The sequence below is a fragment of the Cetorhinus maximus genome, chromosome 2 (genome assembly GCF_964194155.1).
Source record: "Cetorhinus maximus chromosome 2, sCetMax3.hap1.1, whole genome shotgun sequence".
In the NCBI taxonomy this organism is placed as follows: Eukaryota; Metazoa; Chordata; class Chondrichthyes; order Lamniformes; family Cetorhinidae; genus Cetorhinus; species Cetorhinus maximus.
Window position 1 is genome coordinate 163393850 of NC_135880.1, and position 22589 is coordinate 163416438.

Genomic DNA, 22589 nt, shown 5'->3' on the forward strand with positions numbered 1-22589 from the left:
TGGGAATTGAGTGATGAAAGGTAAAGGTGCTAGGTGCATATATTTATAATAGGAGGCTATGGTAAAGTTGAACATACGAGTAAATAGGTTGGGTTTTAAAATTTGCATTAGGTGAGAGTTAGAGACTTTTCAGCTGTTGAATTTCAAAGGGTAGTAGAGATGACAAGGGACTTTTACAACTTACAAAGGTTTCATAGTGGTTGTGTGGGGAAGATGTCCTGAGACCAGCTCTGTGCTGAGAAAAGTTGAGTTTGAAGCAGCCATCCAATTTCAAGCCAGACAAGTCTTTGTTTTCAGAAAGCAGTCTGTTTCTGAACTTACTTTCGATTTCCACAGCAAAGTGGAAGAGAGTGAGAAGTCGTATGGTATATTTTATTAAAGTAGCAGCAGTTTTTCCCTTGGGCAATATTACTGGGCTTTATGGTTAAAAATCTATAAGGGAGCTGTTACCAAGTAGTTCACTTGTGTGTTTTGACCAAGCGGGTTTTTTTGGGGAATGTTTTGTAAGACTGTTTCAAATGTGCAATTTTAATCTTGTTCGTTTAAGTATTTTTTTCCTTCTTATTAATAAATCTTTTAATTTTAACTTCCTAAAAGTGTTACTGGGATTTTATGCTTCGGGAATAAGTAGTTTTCACCTCATTTTCAAAATGCAAAACGAAAAAAAGTTATGATCAGAAAGATAAATTGCCCTGTGGGATTTGGCTTGCTCAGTGAATAACATCGGCTGCGGTCGTAACAAATTTGGGGCTCTTTCCAGGATTTTAAATTTCTTGATTGAACAGGGATTTGTGAATTTAACGGGTACGAGTAAGAGGAGAGTACTGAACTCATGAGTTTTATGTTGAGGGATTTTAAAGCGGTTGGACTACAACATGGCTTTGGCAATTGCTAACTTTTCAGGGGGTGGAAGATGTAACTGTGGAGTATTTGAAATCTTTGACTAAAACTCAGCTGAAAGAGTTAGCAGATGAAGCGCAGGTAGGAATAAAAGCAGAATTTCGTAAGGCTGATATGATTAAAGTACTTAAGCAGCATTTAAAGTTAGAAGGGATGACACCTGAAACTAGTGTGTCGCAGCTGAAGCCTTCAGTTGCAAATGAAGCAACTTGATATGGAAAGAGACAGAAAAAGGCAGAAGTTTGAACTTGAAAAAGAAATGGAACTGAAAAGACCTGAATTGGAAGAAAAGGAAAAAGAAAAGACAAATGAAAAACTTGAAAAAGAAAAGGACAGATTAAAGGAAATAGAAATAAAAAAAAGCTTCAAAGGGAAAAGGAGGAGCAAGAAAACAAAAAGAAAACATTGCAAGAAATGGAAATGCAAAAGTTTGAACTTCAGCTTGAGAGAGAGAAATCAGCAAGTGAGGAAAGAGAGGAGTAAGATAGAGAGCTTCAGGGAGAGAAAGAAGCCAGACAGACTGTCTAAAGTGAAGCTTAGGATAAAGGATAGATAGTGATTCAGATGGTGACGTTGATTCCTTTGAGGAATTTGATTTAACTAAAATTAGTCGGTTAGTACCTAAATTTAAACAGGATGGAGTTGAAAGATATCTCACCTCATTTGAAAAGATAGTTATAAAATTGAATTGGCTAAGGGGTGGTTAGACTATAATGCTGCAAAGTGTGTTGTCAGGTACAGCAATGAATGTGTATGCTAGTTTATCAGAGGAGCAATTAGCAGACTACAAGGTAGTAAAAAAAGGCAATACTAAATGCTTATGAGCTTGTCTCTGAAGTTTAAAACATAAGAAAGAGGCCTAAATCAGATATCTATAGAGTTGGCATGAGAAAAAAAAACACTATGGGATCAATTGTTTAGGGCATTAAAAACTTGGCTTTTGAAAATGTAAGAGAAATTATGATTCTGGAAGAATTTAGAAATAATATTCCAGTAACTATCAAGACATATTTAGATGAAAGACAAAGTAAAATGATCAGGGAAGCTGCTGTTTTAGCCGATGCTTATATTTCACACAAACATTTGATTGTAGGAAAAGGATCACATGGGAGTCAGCAAGCGAATTGGAGGTATAGAAAACCTAGTAATGGTAAAAGTGTTAGTGACAAGGAGCCAGTTGAAAGGCACCAGTCTATTAAAGATGGAAAGGTGGAAGGCAAAGGTGAAGGAAGAAAAGTAGTTTGTTACCATTGTAACGAGGCTGGACATACAAGATCAAATTGTTGGAGGTTAAATAGGATAAGAACTCAGAAGAGCTCTGTAACTAAAAGTACTTTGGGTTCTGAGACCCAAGTGCAAGGCAGAATAGTAGCCTTTGCACAGGTGAAAAAGGAAGGGTCAGTGTTAGCCAGAGAGTTGGGAATGTGTTCACAACCTACCCAAGGAAGGTCTGAAGGACAAGTTACAGAAATGTTCAAAGATTGTATATGCGAAGGGAATGTATATCCATGGGTTCTGGGAAGAGCAGGAAAGACTTAAAATCTTAAGATATACAGGAGCTAGCTAGTCAATAATCTTACGGGTTAGTGCCATTTGCTGTCTACAAGGGTTGCAGGGGAAAGTGTTAGTGGAATTCATGGAGGATTTAGGTCAATTTTATTACATAAAGTAAATTTAATGAATGATTTGAAAACAGGGGAGGTGATTGTTGGTGGAGAAATTGCCTATTGCAGGGGTTCAATTTATTCTAGGGAATGATGTAGCTGGATCGCAAATATTGACTATGCCTATTGTAGTAGAAGAACCTGTTGAGATACAAACAACAGAGGTTTTACAGAAAGAGCATTGTGTGGTGACGAGGTTACAGACACAAACAGAAGACACAAACAAACAGGATGAGGAAGAATCTAAAAGACAGGGGATGATACTGAACCTCAGTTGGTTGGATCAATCTTTCAAAAGATTACTCAGGAAGTTAAGATTAGCGAGAATGAGGCTGAGGTGTTTACTTCCTTGAAGTTAGTGGAGTTACAGCAGCAGGATCCAGACTTAAAGCAATTATACCAGATAGCTCATTCTGAAACAAAAGCAGAATACATTCCAGAGTGTTATTACCTTAAAGACAATGTGTTAATGAGGAAATGGAGACCGCCTTATGTCCCGGCAGATGAAAAGTGGGTGATAGTGCAACAAGTAGTGATACCATCTGGGTACCAGAATGAAATTTTAAGAGCGGCTCATGAAATCCCATAGCTGGACATTTGGGAATTAGGAAAACTCAAGCTAGGATACAAAAACATTTCTATTGGCCTGGACTACATAAAGATGTAGTCAAGTTCTGTTAAACGTGCCACACATGTCAAGTGATATGAAAACCTCAAGCAGTAATTAAACCTGCACCTTTAATTCCAATTACATTGTTTGAGGAACATTTCAGCAGGGTCCTGATCGATTATGTAGGACCCCTCCACAAGATTCAAAATTGGCATTTACTGATAATCATCAAGTGGCCCCACGAGAGCCAAAAGTAAAAGCTATTGTAAAGTTCCCAGTGCCTATAACAAAATGGGAAGTTTTGAGATTTCTGGGCTTGAATGGATTTTATTGGAAATTTGTGCCCAAATTCAGCAGTGTAGTCACTCCTCTGGCTGGATTATTGAAAAAGAACAGGAGGTTCCAATGGATACAGGAGTGTCAGGCTACATTTGACAGCTTGAAAGCTGTACTAACCACTACAACTGTTCTAGCAGCACCTGGTCATACAAAGCAATTTAAAATAGCTGTTGACGCCAGGACGTGGGTGTTGGTGCTGTGTTGCTGCAGGAAGATGAACTGGGACTTGAGAAATCAGTGGGGTATTTCTCACAGAAGTTGAATGTGCATTGGAATCTAGGATTTGGCTTGCTCAGCAAATAACATTGGCTGCGATCATAACAGTAGAAGAGACCAAAACTATAGCCTATAGATATAACATAGTCACCAATACCTCTAATATAGAATTCTGGAGAAACTTCCCTTTCCAGCAAGTGGCTAGAATGTGGAATTCATTAAATGGAGCAGTTGAGGCAAAGTGCATAGATGGATATAAGGGGAGTCCAGACTGGTACCACATGGGAGAAAGGAATCAAAGAATATGCTGATAGGGTTAGACGATGAGTGATGGCAGGAGGCTTGTGTGGATTACAAATGCTAGAATAAACCTGTTGGACCGAATGACCTGCTTTTGTGAAATGTCATCGACCTGGAACATTAACTTGGTTTCTCTCTCCCACAGATGCTGGCAGACCTGCTCAGTATTTCCTGTTTATATTTCAGATGTCCAGTATCTGCATTACTTTGCTTTTTATGTTGTGGTCTGTTTCTGTGCTGTGGATTCTATGTAACTCTACGGAGAGACACAACCTTTTGTTCAGCTGCTGGTGGTTAGTTTGAGCCAGTTTCATTTGTAACATCTAATTCTTCCAAAGCCTATAGGATCATATGGAGAAAGGTGGAGACAAATAAAATAGGTCCCCATAAAAAATTGCAGCTGCTATAAGTCACAGGTCTTGGGGATACGGTAACATAGTACTCATGTTCCTGGACTAGTAACGCGATGTCGGTAACACTCAGTGCTACCTGTGCGGGAGGAGGGAGAGTAGGGGCCTGCACTCTTTTGCGCATGCACGCAAAAGAGCGCAGCAATATCCCTGAGGCACAGGGTTACTTAAGGAGATTAAGTTGATAGTAAAGCTTATTAATAAAGGAGGGAAAAAAAATTTAAACATGTCCCATCATGTGTTAGTGTCACATAAGCTGGGACATGTTTGTGAATCGTGCAAAATTTAATTATTTATTTTATGAAATTTCAGGAAACCTCATCCCGCCCATGGATGAGGTTTCCTGAAAAGCGCAAAGGCCGCTTGGGCTCTTCGCCTGCCTGCCAACCTTAAGGTTGGACGGGCAGCATTGCCACCAAGTTTAATTGGTTTTTTAGTGGCCTTAATAGGCCATTGACAGTTTGGCGGGCGTGCAGCCACCTCCGGCGCACGTGTGCCGAACAAAGTATCTAAATGACGCATGATGACGTCGGGACGCGCACCCAACATCATCGCGCATCATTTTGCGCTTCGGCGTGTAGGGCCCGCCCTCGCACGCTGACAGCAATAGTCTGGCCAGTATTTATTCAGTAAAGTCAACTTTGTCAAGGATTAAGAAGTTAAGAACATACAAAATAGGAGCAGAAGGCGGCCATTCAGCCCCTTGAGCTTCCTGCACCATTCAATAAGATCACAGCTGATCTGTTTGTGTTTTGAGTTCCCATCTACTCCCGGAAGACTGTAAAAGTTTCTATAGGTATGTGAAGAGAAAAAGATTGGTGAAGACAAATGTAGGTCCCTTACAGTCAGAAACAGGGGAATTTATAATGGGGAACAAAGAAATGGCTGACCAACTAAATACATACTTTGGTTCTGTCTTCACAAAGGAGGGCACAAATAACATATCAGAAATGCTGGGGAACACAGGGTTTAGTGAAAGAAATCAGTATTAGTAGGGAAATGGTGTTGGGAAAATTGATGGGATTAAAGGCTGATAAATCCCCAGGGCCTGATAATCTACATCCCAGAGTACTTAAGGAAGGGGCCCTAGAAATAGTGGATGCATTGGTGGTCATCATCCGAGATTCTATAGACTCTGGAACAGTTCCTACAGATTGGAGGGTAGCTAATGTAACCCCACTATTTAAAAAGGGAGGTAGAGAGAAAACAGAGAATTATAGACCAGTCAACCTGATGTCGGTATTGGGGAAAATTCTAAAGTCCACTATAAAAGATTTAATAGCTGAGCACCTGGAAAACAGTGGCAGAATCGGACAGAGTCAGCAAGGATTTACAAAAGGGAACTCATGCTTGACAAATCTACTGGAATTTTTCGAGGATGCAATTAGTAGAGTTGATGAGGGGCAGCCAGTGGATGTGGTTTATTTGGACTTTCAGAAGGCTTTAAAGAAAGTCCCACATAAGAGATTAGTGTGTAAAATAAAAGTGCATGTGGTTGGGGGTAGTGTATTGAGATGGATGGAAAACTGGTTGGCAGACAGGAAACAAAGAGTAGGAACAAATGGGTCTTTTTCCGAATGGCAGGCAGTGATCAGTGGGGTACTGCAGGGATTGGTGCTGGGACCCCAGCTATTCACAATATAAATGATTTAGATGAGGGAACTAAATGTAATATCTCCAAATTTGCAGATAACACAAAGCTGGGTGGGACAGTGAGCTGTGAGGAGGATGCAGAGATGCTTCAGTGTGATTTGGACAAGCTGAGTGAGTGGGCAAATGCATGGCAGATGCAGTATAATGTGGATAAATGTGAGGTTATCCATTTTAGTAGCAAAAACAGGAAGGCAGATTATTATCTGAATGGCTATAAATTGAGAGAAGGGAATGTGCAACGAGACCTGGGTGTCCTCGTACACCAGGAGCTGAAGGTAAGCATGCAGGTGCAGCAGGCGGTAAAGAAGGCAAATGGTATGTTGGCCTTCATAGCGAGAGGATTCGAGTACAGGAGCAGGGATGTCTTGCTGCAATTATACAGGGCCTTGGTGAGACCACACCTGGAATATTGTGCAGTTTTGGTCTCCTTATCTGAGGAACGATGTTCTTGCTATAGAAGGAGTGCAGTGAAGGTTTACCAGGCTGATTCCTGGGATGGGGGGACTGACATATGAGGAGAGATTGAATCGGTTGGATTATATTCGCTGGAATTCAGAACAATGAGGGGGGGATCTGATAGAAACATATAAAATTCTAACAGGACTAGACAGCAGGAAGGATGTTCCCAGTGGTGGGGGAGTCCAGAACCAAGGGTCACAGTCTGATGATACAGGGTTGCCATTCAGGACTGAGATGAGGAGAAATTTCTTTACCCAGAGAGTGGTGAGCCTGTGGAATTCGCTACCACAGAAAGTAGTTGAGGCCAAAACACTGTTTGTTTTCAAGAATGAGTTAGATATAGGTTTGGGGTGAAAGGGATCAAAGAATATGGGGAGAAAGCAGGAGCAGGTTATTGAGTTGGATGATCAGCCATGATCATAATGAATGGTGGAGCAGGCTTGAAGGCCGAATTGCCTACTCCAGCTCCTAGTTTCTATGTTTACCAGAATCTAGAGAATTTTGGAAAATTAGCACCAACGCATCTACTACCTCATTAGTCACCCCTAAGACCCCAGGATGAAGTCCTTCAGGACCTGGAAACTTGTCAGTCTGTAGCTTCATCAGTCCTAGTGATTGTAATTTTACTGAATTCCTCTCTCTCCTCCACCTCCTCATTTTACAGCTATTACTGGAATGTTTTTTGCATCCTCTATAGTAAAGACAGAAGCAAAATATTTGTGTTTCATCCGCCACTTCCTTATTATCTACTATTAACTCCCCATTCTCACTCTCTAGAGGACCAACACTCACTTTACCTACTCTTTTCCTGTTTAAATTCCTGTAGAAACTCTTGCTATCCGTTTTTACATTTCTAGCCAGCTTCCTCTCATACTCCAATTTCTTTCTCCTGATTAACCTTTTCGTCATTCTCTGCCGTTCTTTATATTCTGACCATTCATCTGGCCTGCCACTCATCTTTGCGCAGTTATATGCTTTTTCCTTAAGTTTGATGCTTTCCCTAACTTCTTTAGTTAACCACAGATGGCTCCTCCCTTCAGAAACTTTTCTTTATAGTAAGAATATATTTATTCTGAGTATTCTGAAATATAGCCCTAAATGCATCCCACTGCGTCTCTATTAATCTATCCTCTAGCCTAGTATCCCAGTTAACTTCAGCTGGCTCAGCTTTCATGCCCACAAAGTTACCCTTATTTAAGTTTAAAATACTAGTCTTAGTCCCATTTTTCTCCCTTTCATACTGGATGTAAAATTCAATCATATTATGGTCACTGTTACCTAAAGGTGCCTTTACCCCGAGGTCATTAATTAATCCTGTCACATTACACAATACTAAGTCCATTATAACCTGCTCTCTGGTTGAGTCATAGCGGTCGACAGCACAGAAAAAAATCCTTCAGCCCATCGAGTCTACGCCAGTCAAACAAGGACCTAACTATTCTAATCCCATTTTCCAGCACTAGGCCCATAGCCTTGTATTCCATGGCATCGCAAGTGCATATCCAAATACTTCTTAAATGTTATGAGAGTTTCTGCCTCTACCACCCTTTCAGGCAGTGAGTTCCAGATTCCCACCACCCTCTGGGTGAAAAAAGTCTTCCTCACATCCGCTCTAAACCTCCTGCCCCTTACCTTACATCTATGCCCCCTGGTTATTGATCCCTCCACCAAGCGGAAAAGTTCCTTCCTGTCTACCTTATCTATGCCCCTCATAATTTTATACACCTCAATCATGTCCCCCCTCAATCTCCTCTGCTCCAGGGAAAATAAACACCTGTCTATCCAATCTCTCCTCATAACTAAAACTCTCCAGCCCAGGCAACATCCTGGTAAATCTTCTCTGCACTCTCTCTAGTGCAATCACATCTTCCTATAATGCAGATTCCAGAACTCCACGCAATACTCTAGCTGTGGCCTAACCAGTGTTTTATTCAGTTCCAGCATAACCTCCCTGCTCTTATATTCTATGCCTCAGCTAATAAAGGCAAGTATCCCATATGCCTTCTTAACCACCTTATCTACCTGTCCCGCTACTTTAAGGGACCAGTGGACATGTACACCAAGGTCCCTCTGATCCTCGGTACTTCCCAGAGTCCTCTCATTCATCGTGTATTCCTATGCCTTGTTTGTCCTGCCCAAGTGCATCACCTCACATTTATCCGGATTAAATTCCATTTGCCACTGATCAGCCCATCTGACCAGCCCGTCTACATCCTCCTGTAATCTAAGGCCATCCTTCTCACTATTTACCACCCCACCAATTTTCATGTCATCCGCGAACTTACTGATCAACCCTCCTACGTTCAAGTCTAAATTGTTTATATATACCACAAACAGCAAGGGACCCAACACTGAGCCCTGTGGAACCCTGCTGGACACAGGCATCCAGTCACAAAAACACCCCTCCACCATCACCCTCTGCTTCCTGCCACTCAGCCAATTCTGGATCCAATTTGCCAAATTGCCTTGGATCCCATGGGCTCTTACCTTTGTTATCAGTCTCCCATGCAGGACCTTATCAAAAGCCTTGCTGAAGTCCAAGTAGGCTACGTCAAATGCACTGCCTTCATCTACACACCTGGTCACCTCTTCGAAAAATTCAATCAAATTGGTCAGACGTGACCTCCCCTTAACAAAGCCATGCTGACTGTCCTTGATTAATCCCTGCCTCTCCAAGTGTAGATTAATTCTGTCCCTCAGAATTGCTTCCAATAGTTTCCCCACCACTGAGGTTAGACTGACTGGCCTGTAGTTCCCTGGTTTATCCCTTCCTCCCTTCTTGAATAATGGTACCACATTGGCTGTCCCCCAGTCCTCTGGCACCTCTCCTGTGGCCAGAAAGGTATTGAAAATTATTGCCAGCACCCCTGCTATCTCCTCCCTTGCCTCAGTCAACAGCCTAGGATACATTTCATCCGGGCCTGGTGATTTATCTACTTTTAAGCCTGCCAGACCACTTAGAACCTCCTCCCTTTCTATGCTAATTTCTTTCATTATATCACAGTCCTTCTGGCTGATTTCCATGCCCATGTCGTCCCTCTCACTTGTGAACACCGACACAAAGTATTCATTTAGAACCCTACCCACGTCTTTTGGCATCACACACAAATTACCACTATGGTCCTTAATGGGCCCTACTCTTTCCCTAGTTATCCTCTTACTCTTAATGTACTTGTAAAATAACTTTGGATTTTCCTTTATTATACCTGCCAATGTTTTTTCATGCCCCCTTTTTGCTCTCCTAATTTCCTTTTTAAGTTCCCAAAATACTAAAGCACCCAGCGTGGGGCTCGAACCAACGATCCCGAGATTAAGAGCATCATGCTCTACCAACTGAGCTAACCATACATCTGGAACCATGGTTGTTTCCAGAACGTGCTGCTCTAGAAACTCTCTCAAAAGCATTCTATGAAATCTTCATCCAGGCTCCTACTGCCAATCTAATCTACATAAAAACTGGAAAAATCAGAGTCACCCATGATTATTGCCGTCCCTTTATCGCAATCACCCAATATTTCTTTTTGTATGCTTTGTCGTACATTCTGGTTACTGTTAGAGGGCCTGTAGACCACTCCCACTGGTGACTTATTTCCCCTACTATTCCGCATCACCACCCAAACTGATTCTACATCCTGATCTTCTGAACCAAGGGCATCTCTAACTATTGCACAAATGCCATCCTTGATTAACTACCCCTCCACCTTCACCTAGCTTCCTATTCTTCTTGAATCTCATTTCCCCCTCAATATTCAGGACCCAGTCCTTGTCATCCTGAAGCTACCTCTCTGTAATGGCTATTTATTATATTTAATCATATTTATTTATTTGTGTGCTATCAATTCATTTACTTTGTTATGAATGCTAAGGGCATTCAGATACAGAGCCTTTAATTTTGCCTTTTTATTATCTTTGTAACGTCTAGTCTTGATTCTTGGTGTATTCTTCGGCTTCTTCTCTGTCCCTTTCCGCCATTCTCCGCCATTCATTTCCCATATTACTATTTTCCTCTCTTACCTTGTCTCTACTCTCTGATATACCACTTCTTTCCACATTTGATCTCTAGTCCCCACTATTTAGTTTGAAACCCTCTCTACTTCCCTAGTTATGTGGTTTGCAAGAACACCAGACCCAGCACGGTTCAGGTGTAAACCGTCCCAACGGTACAGCTCCCCATTTTCCCCAGTACTGGTGCCAGTGCCCCACCAACTGGGACCCACTTCTCCCACACCAGTTTTTGAGCCACGTTTCATCACACTAATTTTATGTACCCTATACCAATTTGCATGTGGCTCAGGTAATAATCCAGAGATTATAACCTTTGCGATTTTGCTTTCCAATTTAGTACCCAGCTCCTCAAACTCTCTATGCAGAACCTCTTTCCTAGTTCTACCTATGAAGTTGGTGCCTACATGGACCACAACAACCGGATCCTCCCCCTCCCACTGCAAGTTCCTCTCCAGCCCTGGGCAGATGTCCCAAACCCTGGCACTGGGCAGCCACAGCCATCTGGACTCTCGTTCTTTACTGCAGAAAACAGTGTTAACCCCCCTTATTACACTGTCCCTCTACAACCACTACATTCCATTTTGCTCTCCCCACTTGAATGGGTTCCTGTACTACGGTACCATGGTCAGTTTGCTCATCTACCTTGCAGCCCCCACTCTCACCCAGAGAACCTCAAACCTATTGGGCAATTACAGAGGCTGACACTCCTTACCTGCCTCACTCGCAGTCACACCCTCCCATCCTTGACTACTGACCAAACCAAGACCCTATCCTAAGTGGTGTGACTACCTCCTGGCACAAAGCATCTTTCTTCCCCCATGAAGTGTTGCACAGTCTGCAGCTCAGACTCCAGCTCAATGACTCTGAGCTGAAGTTCCTCGAGCCATAAACACTTGCTATAGACGTGTTTGCCCTGGATCACAATGGTATCCAGGAGTCCCACATGTTGTAGCCTTGATACATCACCAGTTCTGCCATCCTTAATGTTTTTTAAATAATTACTTAGTTATATTATTAATTTATTTATGTTGCTTTTTTATATATTTTCTTAACTTTACCACCAATATGTGTACTATTTTAAACTTTAGGGCAGAATAGAGCTTAACCACTTATCAGATACTCACCAAACAACTAGCTCCTTTCCCTGTAGTAGAGCAAGAACCAATTCCTAAAGGGTGAGAAAGATAGGAGGAAACAAACGCCTCCTTCCGCCCCTCCCCCAAACTCCTCCACTCGCCAAACTCCAAGTTTGCACTCAGTTTCCTCAGCTGCACTCAGTTTGCCTTAGCTGCACTGAAGAGGCTTGTATTTATAGCCAACTGAACTGGGTATACAGTAACCAAATTCAACCAGTTAGATAATTCATCACTCAGCTCTCACAGCAGATGACTTGTGATCTTTATGATGCTTGATCTCTTACAAAATATTATTGCTTATTACTGTCAACAAGTTAAAGGAATAGTACATTAATGCCGTTGTGTCGGGTTTTCACAATTACAAACTTCATAAGCTTGCATCATTAGGTTTCCATCATCTAGACACTAAGGTTATTTTGGAGGTATGGTATTGTCTTTAAAGGCACAATCCATACACAACAATCTTGTACAGCCAGACTTTGCTACTCAGCTCTAGCTATATGTTTTCATACATGCTAGTTAATCTCCAATAGCACTGATCACGGCGAAATAAAGGAAAAAAGACTTGTATTTACAGAGGGCTTTAAACGACTATCAGACATCTCAAAGCACTTTGCAGCACTTACTGTAAGACTAATGACATGTTACTCTGCAATGCAGACCCACTAAGCTTCGAAAGAAAGCATTCCTCCCATTCTTGCAATTGGTTTGTTCTCCCTCCTTCCATCTCCCTCCGCACCTCAAAATATTATCCATCCCAAATCTCTCCCTTTCTTTTCTTGCTCCCGACACAAAAGGATCCATCTGTCTCACTCCTTTCCCCAAAACCCCTCGCTTTTTTTGCTATCACAACATGGTCGTCTGTATCCCTTAACTAGGTCCCTAAATGGATATCTCTCCTTCTACATTCCTGACCTTCAGGGCTTTTTATTTTAAACATCCCTTCACTAACCCAAAAGCACCTCACTTCCTCTTCTCCACATTCATGGTCTGCTGTGCTGCTAAAGCAAGCTGGGAATGTGTTCATTAGGGATTGACTCCCTCATACATATATGTTAAAATCATCATTACTTTGGTCTTTTTTTTGAGCTGACCCCTAACCTTTTTCAGGCCTTCAAAGCTTTGTGGGCTAGGTAGCACGTAAAAAAATAATTCATAGTTTCTTTGCAACACCCTAGAGATAGATACTAATGTTGGTAAGTTTGGAGTTAATTCTGTTTAGTTTCAAAGTGGAACTCAGAAGCATAGGGCATCTTAAGATTGTTTTACCAGAAGTGACTTGTGCATTGTGATGTCTGTGCAAGCTGATATAGCAACTTTAAATATACTACTAGCATTGCCCAGATTTAAGTCAGGAATGTGTTAATTTATCAGGACACAATCATTATACCATTTGATACACGTGTTTTTCCTTCCAAACCCACAACCACTAGCACTTAGAAGGACAAGGGCAGCAGATAGATGAGAACACTACCACCTGGAAGTTCCCTTCCAAGTCACTCACCAGCCTGACGAGGAAATTTATCACTGTTCCTTTACTGTCGCTGGGTCAAAATCCTGGAACTCCCTTCCTAACAGCACTGTGGGTATACCATGGACTGCAGCAGTTCAAGAAAGCAGCTCACCTCCGCTTTCTCAAGGACAACTAGGGATGGGCAATAAATGCCGGCCCAGCCAGCGAAGCCATTCCGTGAATGAATATAAGAAAAATCTTCTGCTACAAAGCTTGTCGGAGTAACAAGTAAGTGTTAAATATTGTACTAGTGCTTCTTTAAAAATTTTCTGTACCTGGACTGTATTTCTGTATATTAAAAATGACCGTTTAATACATTTTTAAATGCAGATTATATTGTATGATGTACCTGTTAAGGCTGATGGACACAGGAAATGCAGAATGGGATGGTTGGGGCAAATGAGCAAAAAAATATTAATTTATAATTCTACTTTCCACATCACAGATTTTTACATATCTTCTCAATGAAAAGGTTCCTTGCAATTGGAGTGCCTGCAACAGGTCTCCACCTTGCCTGGTTTCAGCTACTGAGCCAGTTAATTTTGATGACTCATGCTTAACTTTACTCAAATCAATGAAGGTCTGTTTGTTTCTAGTCAAACTATTACTGTTTTTCCCTCATGCCACATCTCTGTTTTCTTCCCCAATCTTGCTTATTGTTCCCCAGTCGCATCTTTGCTGATTCCTGCTGTTCTCATTTAATCCTTCTCTTGCATCAACTACTAAATATATAAATCTTTCTCAGTTCATTCTCTGTATCTGATTATTTATTCAATAAAGAGTAAACTAGGCAAAAATTAAGAAAACTATAAAGAGTAGATTTGGCCATGGAGTGGGAGTAGCTAAGTGGAAGTATACAGTTCCCCATAGCAAAATAGGAAAATCAGAAGATGGTCCTTTCAAACCATCTTGTAACCCTAATCATGCCAATGACGACAGCTCTTATATTTTAGGTTAGTAGCACCAGGTAAATAAATGATTCCCAAACCATGGGTTGTGAGTTTGGTGTCACACTGGAATGAGCAGAGAGAGTAACATCTCCAAAGCCCTGAGACTGGTGGCTATCACTTGGCTGCGATGCGCTGTGTTTTTTTGTGCACCGCACACACGCTCGGGGGTTTTGATAAACATTTAAAGTCATGGGGGGTGGATGGCAAGGCAGGGTCATGCGGGCAACACACGTCAATCAAATCGAACAGCAGGAAAGAGATGATTGTGATTGGAGGACAAGTGTGGGATGGGGGTGGTGAGGGTAGGTGAAGCTGCAATTGAAGCATTGGGGTTGGGAGTGCAGGCCTAGGGAAGAGCCACAGTAGAATGTTCCAGAGCTCCTGATTCACCTTGTGCTCCTCTGGTCTGCTGCTCAACAGCTTAACTGAAAGTTATTTAGATAATTAACAGCAAATTACTTCGAACACCATGGACAAATTTTTATGCAGAGCTTCTACCTCCAGCAGCGAGCCTTATGATTCCATTGGAAATGAAGGTAAGAAATATGCTTATAAATACAATGAAGCTTTCCTTGAGTATGGGTTCATGAGTGTTTTTGTCTAATCCGAAGAGAAGCTTTTGCAGCAACAAGTTCAGTTTAAGATGGCCCTGACCCTAGCAAAACAAGCTCAAAGAACATCTTTTAAGCTGAGCTGTCGGATTGCACAGATGATGGAGCTTCACATGATTTCAGAAGCTTTGATTTTACCTGCTGCAATTGATCTGGTTAAAAAGATAGGTACAATTTAATCTAGCTGATGGGGGTCTTGCCTGCTGGGTGGAGAGCAGGCGAGAGCCAACATCGCCTCCTTTGGAGAAGATCCGCTGCAATAAGTGCAAATCAGGCACTCAAGTGGCCAGCGGTGGACCTTTCCTGGGATTCAGGACCCCATGGGCAGAAATCTTGCCAAGAACTGCTAGTCAATCAGAGGCCAGCAGCTCTCATTTCAGGCAGCACCACTGGGAGTTGTGGTGGCTACTGGCAATGCACCCACCAGAGGCCCAGGATCAACAAGGGACCACAGGCCAAAAAGGTGAGCTGACAGTGGGATGGGGGTCGCTGGTAGGGGGACCGCTAGCTTGGTGGGGGACAGGAGGGGTTGCTCTCATTGAGTGCCTGACAATGAGAGACTCCCTCTGGGAGTTTGCAAGCAAAACCAACAGAGTTTGCTTTCGAGTTCCACACATGGCGGGATGAGGTCCTGGTGGAATGTCTGGAATGAACACGTGCTTTTGCTCTACAAACTGATGTAAGCACCAAGGGGCATGGTGCACTATATGCGGGAGAATAGTATCTTGAAAACATTCTATTCTGTCTCCTGCTTACTGACCACAAAACGGCACCGGGAATACTGTATTCAATGCATTACCGGGGTACATGGAAGACAATATTCCCTGAGACCAGGTGGTTGGATTTTATACTGATGGTACTCCATCTATGGCAGGCCACAAGTCAGACCTGCATGCCTTGGTGAAGACAGTTGCTCCATCTGCTGTTTGGACTCACTGCATGATTCACAGGGAGCAACTAGCAACTAAAGAACTGAGCATAGAGCTAGGTGAACTAATACTGCAGGTCACATCAATTGTAAACCTTCCTCACTTTTGTGCATGTCGGTTTGAAAAGCTGTGTGAAGAATGAGGTCCGATCATGATGTGTTGTTTCACACCAAGGTCCGCTGTCCATAGCAAGGGTACTACAAAAGTTTTTTGGACTGAGGGAACAGCTGCTTGCATTTGCAATGGACTGGAAAGGAAAATGGAATTTGTTGATTTTGTGATCAAAACAATTAATTAAAATGTGCAAGGAAAGATAACATTCTTCAACATAGTGATCGTATTACAGCATTGGAAGAGTAATATGCTGAAGTTGAACTACAACTCCTTTCTGCAGCTTTCCAAGATTCTGTCTGAATACAAAATCATGCGATGACCAACATCTCAGCTGCCTGGAGGTGCACTTTGCATCCTTTTTTCCCCTAATTTGGATGTGACAAAGTCTGATTGGGTTCAAAACCCCTTTCAATGTCAGCCTGACAAAACGGATTTGCCTGCTGCTGAAATTGAACAGCTTATTGAAAATTCATGTGGTCAATTTTTTGGGAAAAACAAGTTCCAGAGTTTCTTTGCCAGAATTCCGGTTTAGTGTGCAGACTGACTATCCTGATATCGCAATACACGCATTGAAAATGATGGTTCCTTTTGCCAGCATCAATTTGTCTGAAGCTGGGTTTATTGCACTTGTCTGCATCAAATCTTGATACTGATCAGCCCTGGATGTCACATCAGAGATTAGATGTGCACCATCAACCACATTGCTAAATTTTGAAAGGCTGTGTCGCAACATGCATACCCACATGTCTCAGTAGGCCTAGTGAGTACATTTTTATAAAGTACTTTAAAACACAGTTTTTTTGTTTATCTTTAATATACAAACAGTAATAACTAAATACTGAATGTTACTATACTGCTGCTGTTTTGTTGGTGTCTGGGGTCATATTAATTTTCAAGCATTGGAAAATAGTTGGGGAAACACGGAGTTAAATCCTTGTTTATTGACATAACTATTGTGGCGTTGTCTGACATACAGATTTGCAGAGTAGTATGATGTAAAGGCTAACCTAACTGCCCTTCCTTCCAGTTGGGGAGAATGGGAGAGGATAGAGGGGGACAGATGCAGACAGAGAGATTGACCAAAACCAAACTTTGCTGTCGGAAGGGTAGGAGGAACAGGATCTCAGGTCCCAACAGCAGCAGGTTTATAGCTGCCAGCCCGTGAAAATTCAAAGAGAAGAACATAGTCCAAAACTGGAAGCAATCACCAGAGGTGCCGGAGATATGTTTTGAAAGACCTCATTAATTTCCAGATAAGTCAGTGATGCACAATTTCCATCTCTCCAGCTAAATTAGGTCCAGGTTTGCGACTTAGAGAACCTGATCCCATCACCAAACCAGGATCCATTTCAAAAAAACTTAACCCAAAGTGTTATATGTTAAATGTGTTTCCTCCAAACAGTGTAGCTGTTGATTAGTTAGCGTACTGCAACAGGAGGGGGAAATCTTGCCTCCTTTGCTGTTATTCTTGAAGACAGGTGTATAAAACTTACAAATTCATTTTACTTTACAGGTGATTTTCTTTATTTTTTGGATAGCAATAATGGATCATTTCTTTTTACATCATTCCATTTAATGTTTGAGCAGCAGTCTATTTCTTATGGTATCAATAGAGCATAGGCGACAATTGAAGTGTGAAGTTATTTACAAGATGCACCTCCTTCTACAGTAGACACTCCTATTTTGGACTGATATTCAGAAAACATGTTGTAGCCATGAGCAATGTGCTTTCTTTCCTCCACCTTCAGTCTTAACTTTGGAATTGTTAAAGTGTTGTAAAATAAAGTTCAGATTATTAAGGATGTCACATAGAACAAAGTGGATGATCACCATGAGAATGGATATCAGTATGCGTGAAAACAAACCACCTTCTATTTGTGTTATGAGCATAAACAACACTCCTGCGTCAGAGACCCAATTGGCAGATTCAAAGTAGAGCTCCTTTCAATTTGTTGTAACATGTACCTCAACTCCAATCATGGAAAGTACCTTCCAATGTGCCAGTGCAAATTTTTTCACCTCCCCCACTGACTCTCTTTTGGCATTTGAGTGAACTTGTCAAGCCAGTGCAGAATTAAGTGCAGAAATAATTAATAATTAATTTGCAGCTTGAGCTCATGCATTCTGGAAACTAGGGTGAGAATACCCAAACACATGTCACATTAAATCCTTACACCCAGCAGACAGAAAAGGCATTCATTCCATCAATCAGGAATCAACCACTGAAAAAGGCAAATACTTTTACCACGTACAAATAAATGAAAGTATTTTTTTTACATAGGACTTTAGTTGTCGATAGTGAAATGAACTGATAAAATAGGGAAAATTGTATCAATGGCACAGAAAGGGAGAATGACATAAGTGATGTTCCAACATTCCGAGATAAAAGAAATATCTTAAAGAGACTTCACTCTTGTGATTCGCTCCATTGGTCTGATCATATTTCTATTGGTGTGCAAAAGATGAAATTAGGAAGAAAACAGATTATTTGCCAATTAAATTCCCCATTTTTCACTCTAAACTTAATCCTCCTTGATCGTGCAATTCCTTCAGGTATGTTTTTACTTAATTCAAGAGGATGCTCCTGAGTATCAATATACTACAAAAAGAAATAATTTTAAGATTGCACTGTTGTTTAAATCTATGAGAGTGAATATTGATTGCTTCATATCTAAACAGTAGCCATATCCAAAACCAAGTTTTGAACTGCACCCTCCTATCCACTGTCCATGAATAGCTAAAAATAAGAATAAACGGTTTCTGACATTCAAGTTAACTAAAGTGGTTGCCACATATCTATCAAGGTTGCTAGCATGGCTGTTGCACATTTACTTACTGAAAAAAATATTTCATATGATTGAAAGTTTTCTTGGCTGCTGATTAAAAAATTGCAGCATCTGAGAAAACTTAGCTCTCTTTTTGGATGAGTAGAGGAGCTGTGGGGAAAAAAGAAATTTAATATCAGCAACAAGCTAGATGCTTCATAAAAAACTGATGTGCGATCGTAAAAAAAAAAACTGGATTGCTGTAAGATTATGGTGGACATAAAATGCTTGATGCTATGTTCTCCATTCTCTTCCTCTCTTTCAGTATGTTATCATTCCCTTTTCTATTCCTGTTCTAAGTCCTCTAAGGTCATTAGTGGGGATGTGTGCTGATGACTGCAGTATTCACTACCAGCCGTACCTCCTAGGATACTGAAGCAGTCTGTGCACACATGCAGCAAAACCTGGACAACATTAAGGTTGATAAGTAGCAAGTGTCATCCGCACTAGGCATGACCATCTCCAATATGAGTGAACCTAACCATCTCCCCTTGACATTCAATGGCATTACCATTGCTGAGTGCCCCACCATCAATAATACCCTGGGTGGGGGGGTGTTTCCATTGACCAGAAACTTAACTGAAGCAGCCATATAAATACTATGGGTTACACAAGCAGGTCAGAAGATAAGAATCCTATGGAGAGTAATTTACCCCATGACTTCAGACCCTGTCCACCATCTCCAAGTAAGTACTCTCCACTTGTCAGAATGAGTGCAAATCCAAGAACACTCAAGAAGCTTAACACCATCCAGGTCAAAGCAGCCCACTTGATAGGTACTCTATTCTCCATCTTAAAACATTCACTGCCTCTACCATTGGCACACAATGGCAAAAGTGCACACCATCTACAAGATGCACAGTAGCAACACGCCAATCTCTATTACCTGGAAGAAGGAGGGCAGTAAATGTTACGTTATGGGAACACCACCATGTGCAAGTTTCCCTTAAGCCACACGCCATTCTGACTTGGAATTATATCACCACTCCTATTGCTTGGTCAAAATTCCCTCCCAAAGAGCACTGTGGATGTACCTTCACTATATGGATTGCAGTGGTTGAAGGGGGAGGCTAACTACTACCTGCTCGTGGGCAATTACGGATGGGCAACAAATGCTGGCATTGTCAGCAATGCTCACAGTCCATGAAAGAATAAAAAAGAATCCTTAAATCCACCCCATGAAAGAATAAAAAAACTCCTTAAATCCCTTGAGGAACAGACAGACACATTAATATAGCTTTTGTATTTGTTATATTAGCTCAGTTTTGTGTAGCTTAACGTGAACGATTATCGTTAAAAATAATGAGGAACTCTGAGTATTCTTGTTATAAGGATACAGTGAAAACTAGTTTAAAAGTTACCGCAAGGGAAGTATATCCATTGTTCTTTTTTTTTCTCCAGTCTATGAACACCTGCTATTACACTGCAGTACCCAGATGATACTAAATTTTCTCAGCTTGAACACCTCCATCTAATACCAACTCAATGTTGTTTCACAGAATTCTCTGTAGGGCCACTGACTGATGACAATTAATTTTGATTCTCAGTACATGGCTTCTATGCAACTGGAACAAATACAATTAAAAAGTGGCATACCTACAGGGTAGAAAATCTTTATTTTGCCAAAATAATTGTATCTGATGGGAGGAAGTGAGTGCCTTCTAAGAAAGTAATCTCCCAGCACCTTGTTCCTCCTTTAGGCAAAGCCGATGAATTAAATTATTCCTAGCACAAAGAAACATGGTTGTGGTTGTTGGAGAGCTAAACTTGCCAACTGAGAGCAACTCAACTGGACCAGTTCAAATTTCCATTGAAAACTGGAACCATTAATAACTGATTTCTCTTCCTGGGAAATCATCTTAGCCCCAGTACATCGCCACAGGGTTCCTTAGGATAGTGCCCTGGGCCCAACCATCTTCATCTGCTTCATCATTGACCTCTCCTTCATCATAATGTCATATGTGGGGTTGTTCGCTGATGATTACACCATGTTCAGTTCCATTCACAGCTCCTCAGAGAATAAAGCATTCCATATTGCAAGACCTGGACAACATTTAGGCCTGGGCTGATAAGTGTCAGGTGACCATCTCCAATAAAAGAGAATCTAACCACCTCCCCTTGACATCCAACAGCATTATCATTGCTGAATCCCACACCATTAACATCACCGGTGTCATGTTCACCAGAAACTTAACTGGACTAACTATAAACACTGTGGCTACAAAGACTGTCCACCCACCTACAATGCACAAGTTAGGAGTACGATGGAACACTCTCCACTTGTTGGGAGCTGCACTGATCAGCAACCCTCAAGAAGCTCAACAAATTCAGAACAAAGGAGCCCGCTTGATCGGCACCACATTAAACGTTCATTCCCTCCACCACTGGTGCAGTGGCAGCAGTGTGTACCATATACAAGATGCATTGCAGCAACATGCCAAGGGTCCTTCAACAGCATCTTTCAAACTGCAACCTCTACCACCTAGAAGGACATGGGCAGTGGATACATGGTACAACCACACCTGTAAGTTCCCCTCTATGGCACACACTGTCCTGACTTGGAACTATAGCGCCATTCCTTCCCTGTCGCTGGAACTCCCATCCTAAAGGCATTGTAGTTGTACCTTCACCAGATGGACTGCACTGGTTCATGAAGGCAGTTTACTCCTATCTTTTCAAGGGCAATTAAGGATGAGCAACAAATGCTAATTTTGCCAGCGATGCTCACATCCCATTAAAGTATACAAAAAATTCAAATTGCTATATTGGATATAACTCTCAGGTTTTCCATGACGATATAATTACCAGGGACCAATTACAAGTGCTCATTCATCTGATCCAAGCTCCCTCCCAGGCCCCATTGTCTCTGTTTGCTCTCCAGCTTCTCTCGGTGTTCCTATCAACTCTTTGTTCCATTGTGCACCCAGACAACTATTTAAAAATAAAATTAAGCATTACATGTAATAAAACAGGATATCATATTTCATTTTGGAAGGTCGAAAGGGATTGGAAAACCTGCAACATCTTATTATAGTTTCAGTCGTGTTTGAAGAGGGACCATTAAAATGTTTTACTTTTGCAGATTGAACAGAATACTCACAGCAATGTCTTCTGGGTACAGATCATCACTGAAGGAACCATCGTCAAATATGACTTGATAGAAGGTCTGTGATGAAATCCCAGTCACTCTGCAACTATAATATCTTCCGTTCTTGTGTTTAGAGATGACCGTCTGTCCAACTGACAAGTCTTGAAATAAAGTTTTGCTTTTCTTTTTGTGAAGAAAAAAATCAAAATAAAAGTTTCACTAAGAGCAATATGTTTACTTAACAGATTTTACTGACACATAACATGGCCAAGGGATATTGTTAATATTACAACAAAATCACATTTTTTACACTTTTGAAAAATATAGTTCAATTATTTTCCATCATAAACCACAGACCAGTGGCTCATCATTGACTGTGGGCCAGCTAATTGTTACTCAAGTTAAAAAAAATGCATTCACATTAAAACACAATGCTTAAAATCTCACTAAATTGTTTAATTTGCAGCGAAACTGAACACTTGCATCATCTTTTACCAAGGAGCAAAACTAAAGTAAATGCGTTATGTGAAATTAAACTCATCTGGTCCTTTGAAACATCTTATGTTCAGCCTTAAAACAATCCATTTAATTCTACAATACTTTTGGTCAATATTTCAGACCAAGTACAATTTTCTCCTACAGTCCAAATTGTGAGCCACATTCGAAAATACAATGTAAGTGACTGTTGATAATCATAATATTTTACTTCCTTCAGGAAGGTGCAACAAGATGCGAAAAGGCATGTGCAGTTACAATATTCTCCACGCACATCACAATTTTACTCATTTAGTACATTATAGACAAACAGATTTCAATTTTCTTTAAATGATTTTACCTCGCCACAAATCCCATCAGTGAATGTTGTTC

General features: G+C 41.2%; 1 protein-coding gene across 4 annotated transcripts in view; it reads right to left on the bottom strand.

Annotated features, from left to right (window-relative positions):
* LOC144699404 (lysine-specific demethylase 4C-like) overlaps nt 1–22589 on the bottom strand; it is a 477121-nt gene that overhangs the window by 68091 nt on the left and 386441 nt on the right. For all 4 annotated transcript variants that reach the window (XM_078570575.1, XM_078570572.1, XM_078570571.1 and 1 more), the window contains one exon: nt 21735–21905. In XM_078570575.1, the coding sequence (XP_078426701.1) occupies nt 21735–21905 (171 nt within the window). The remainder of the gene's footprint in view (nt 1–21734; nt 21906–22589) is intronic.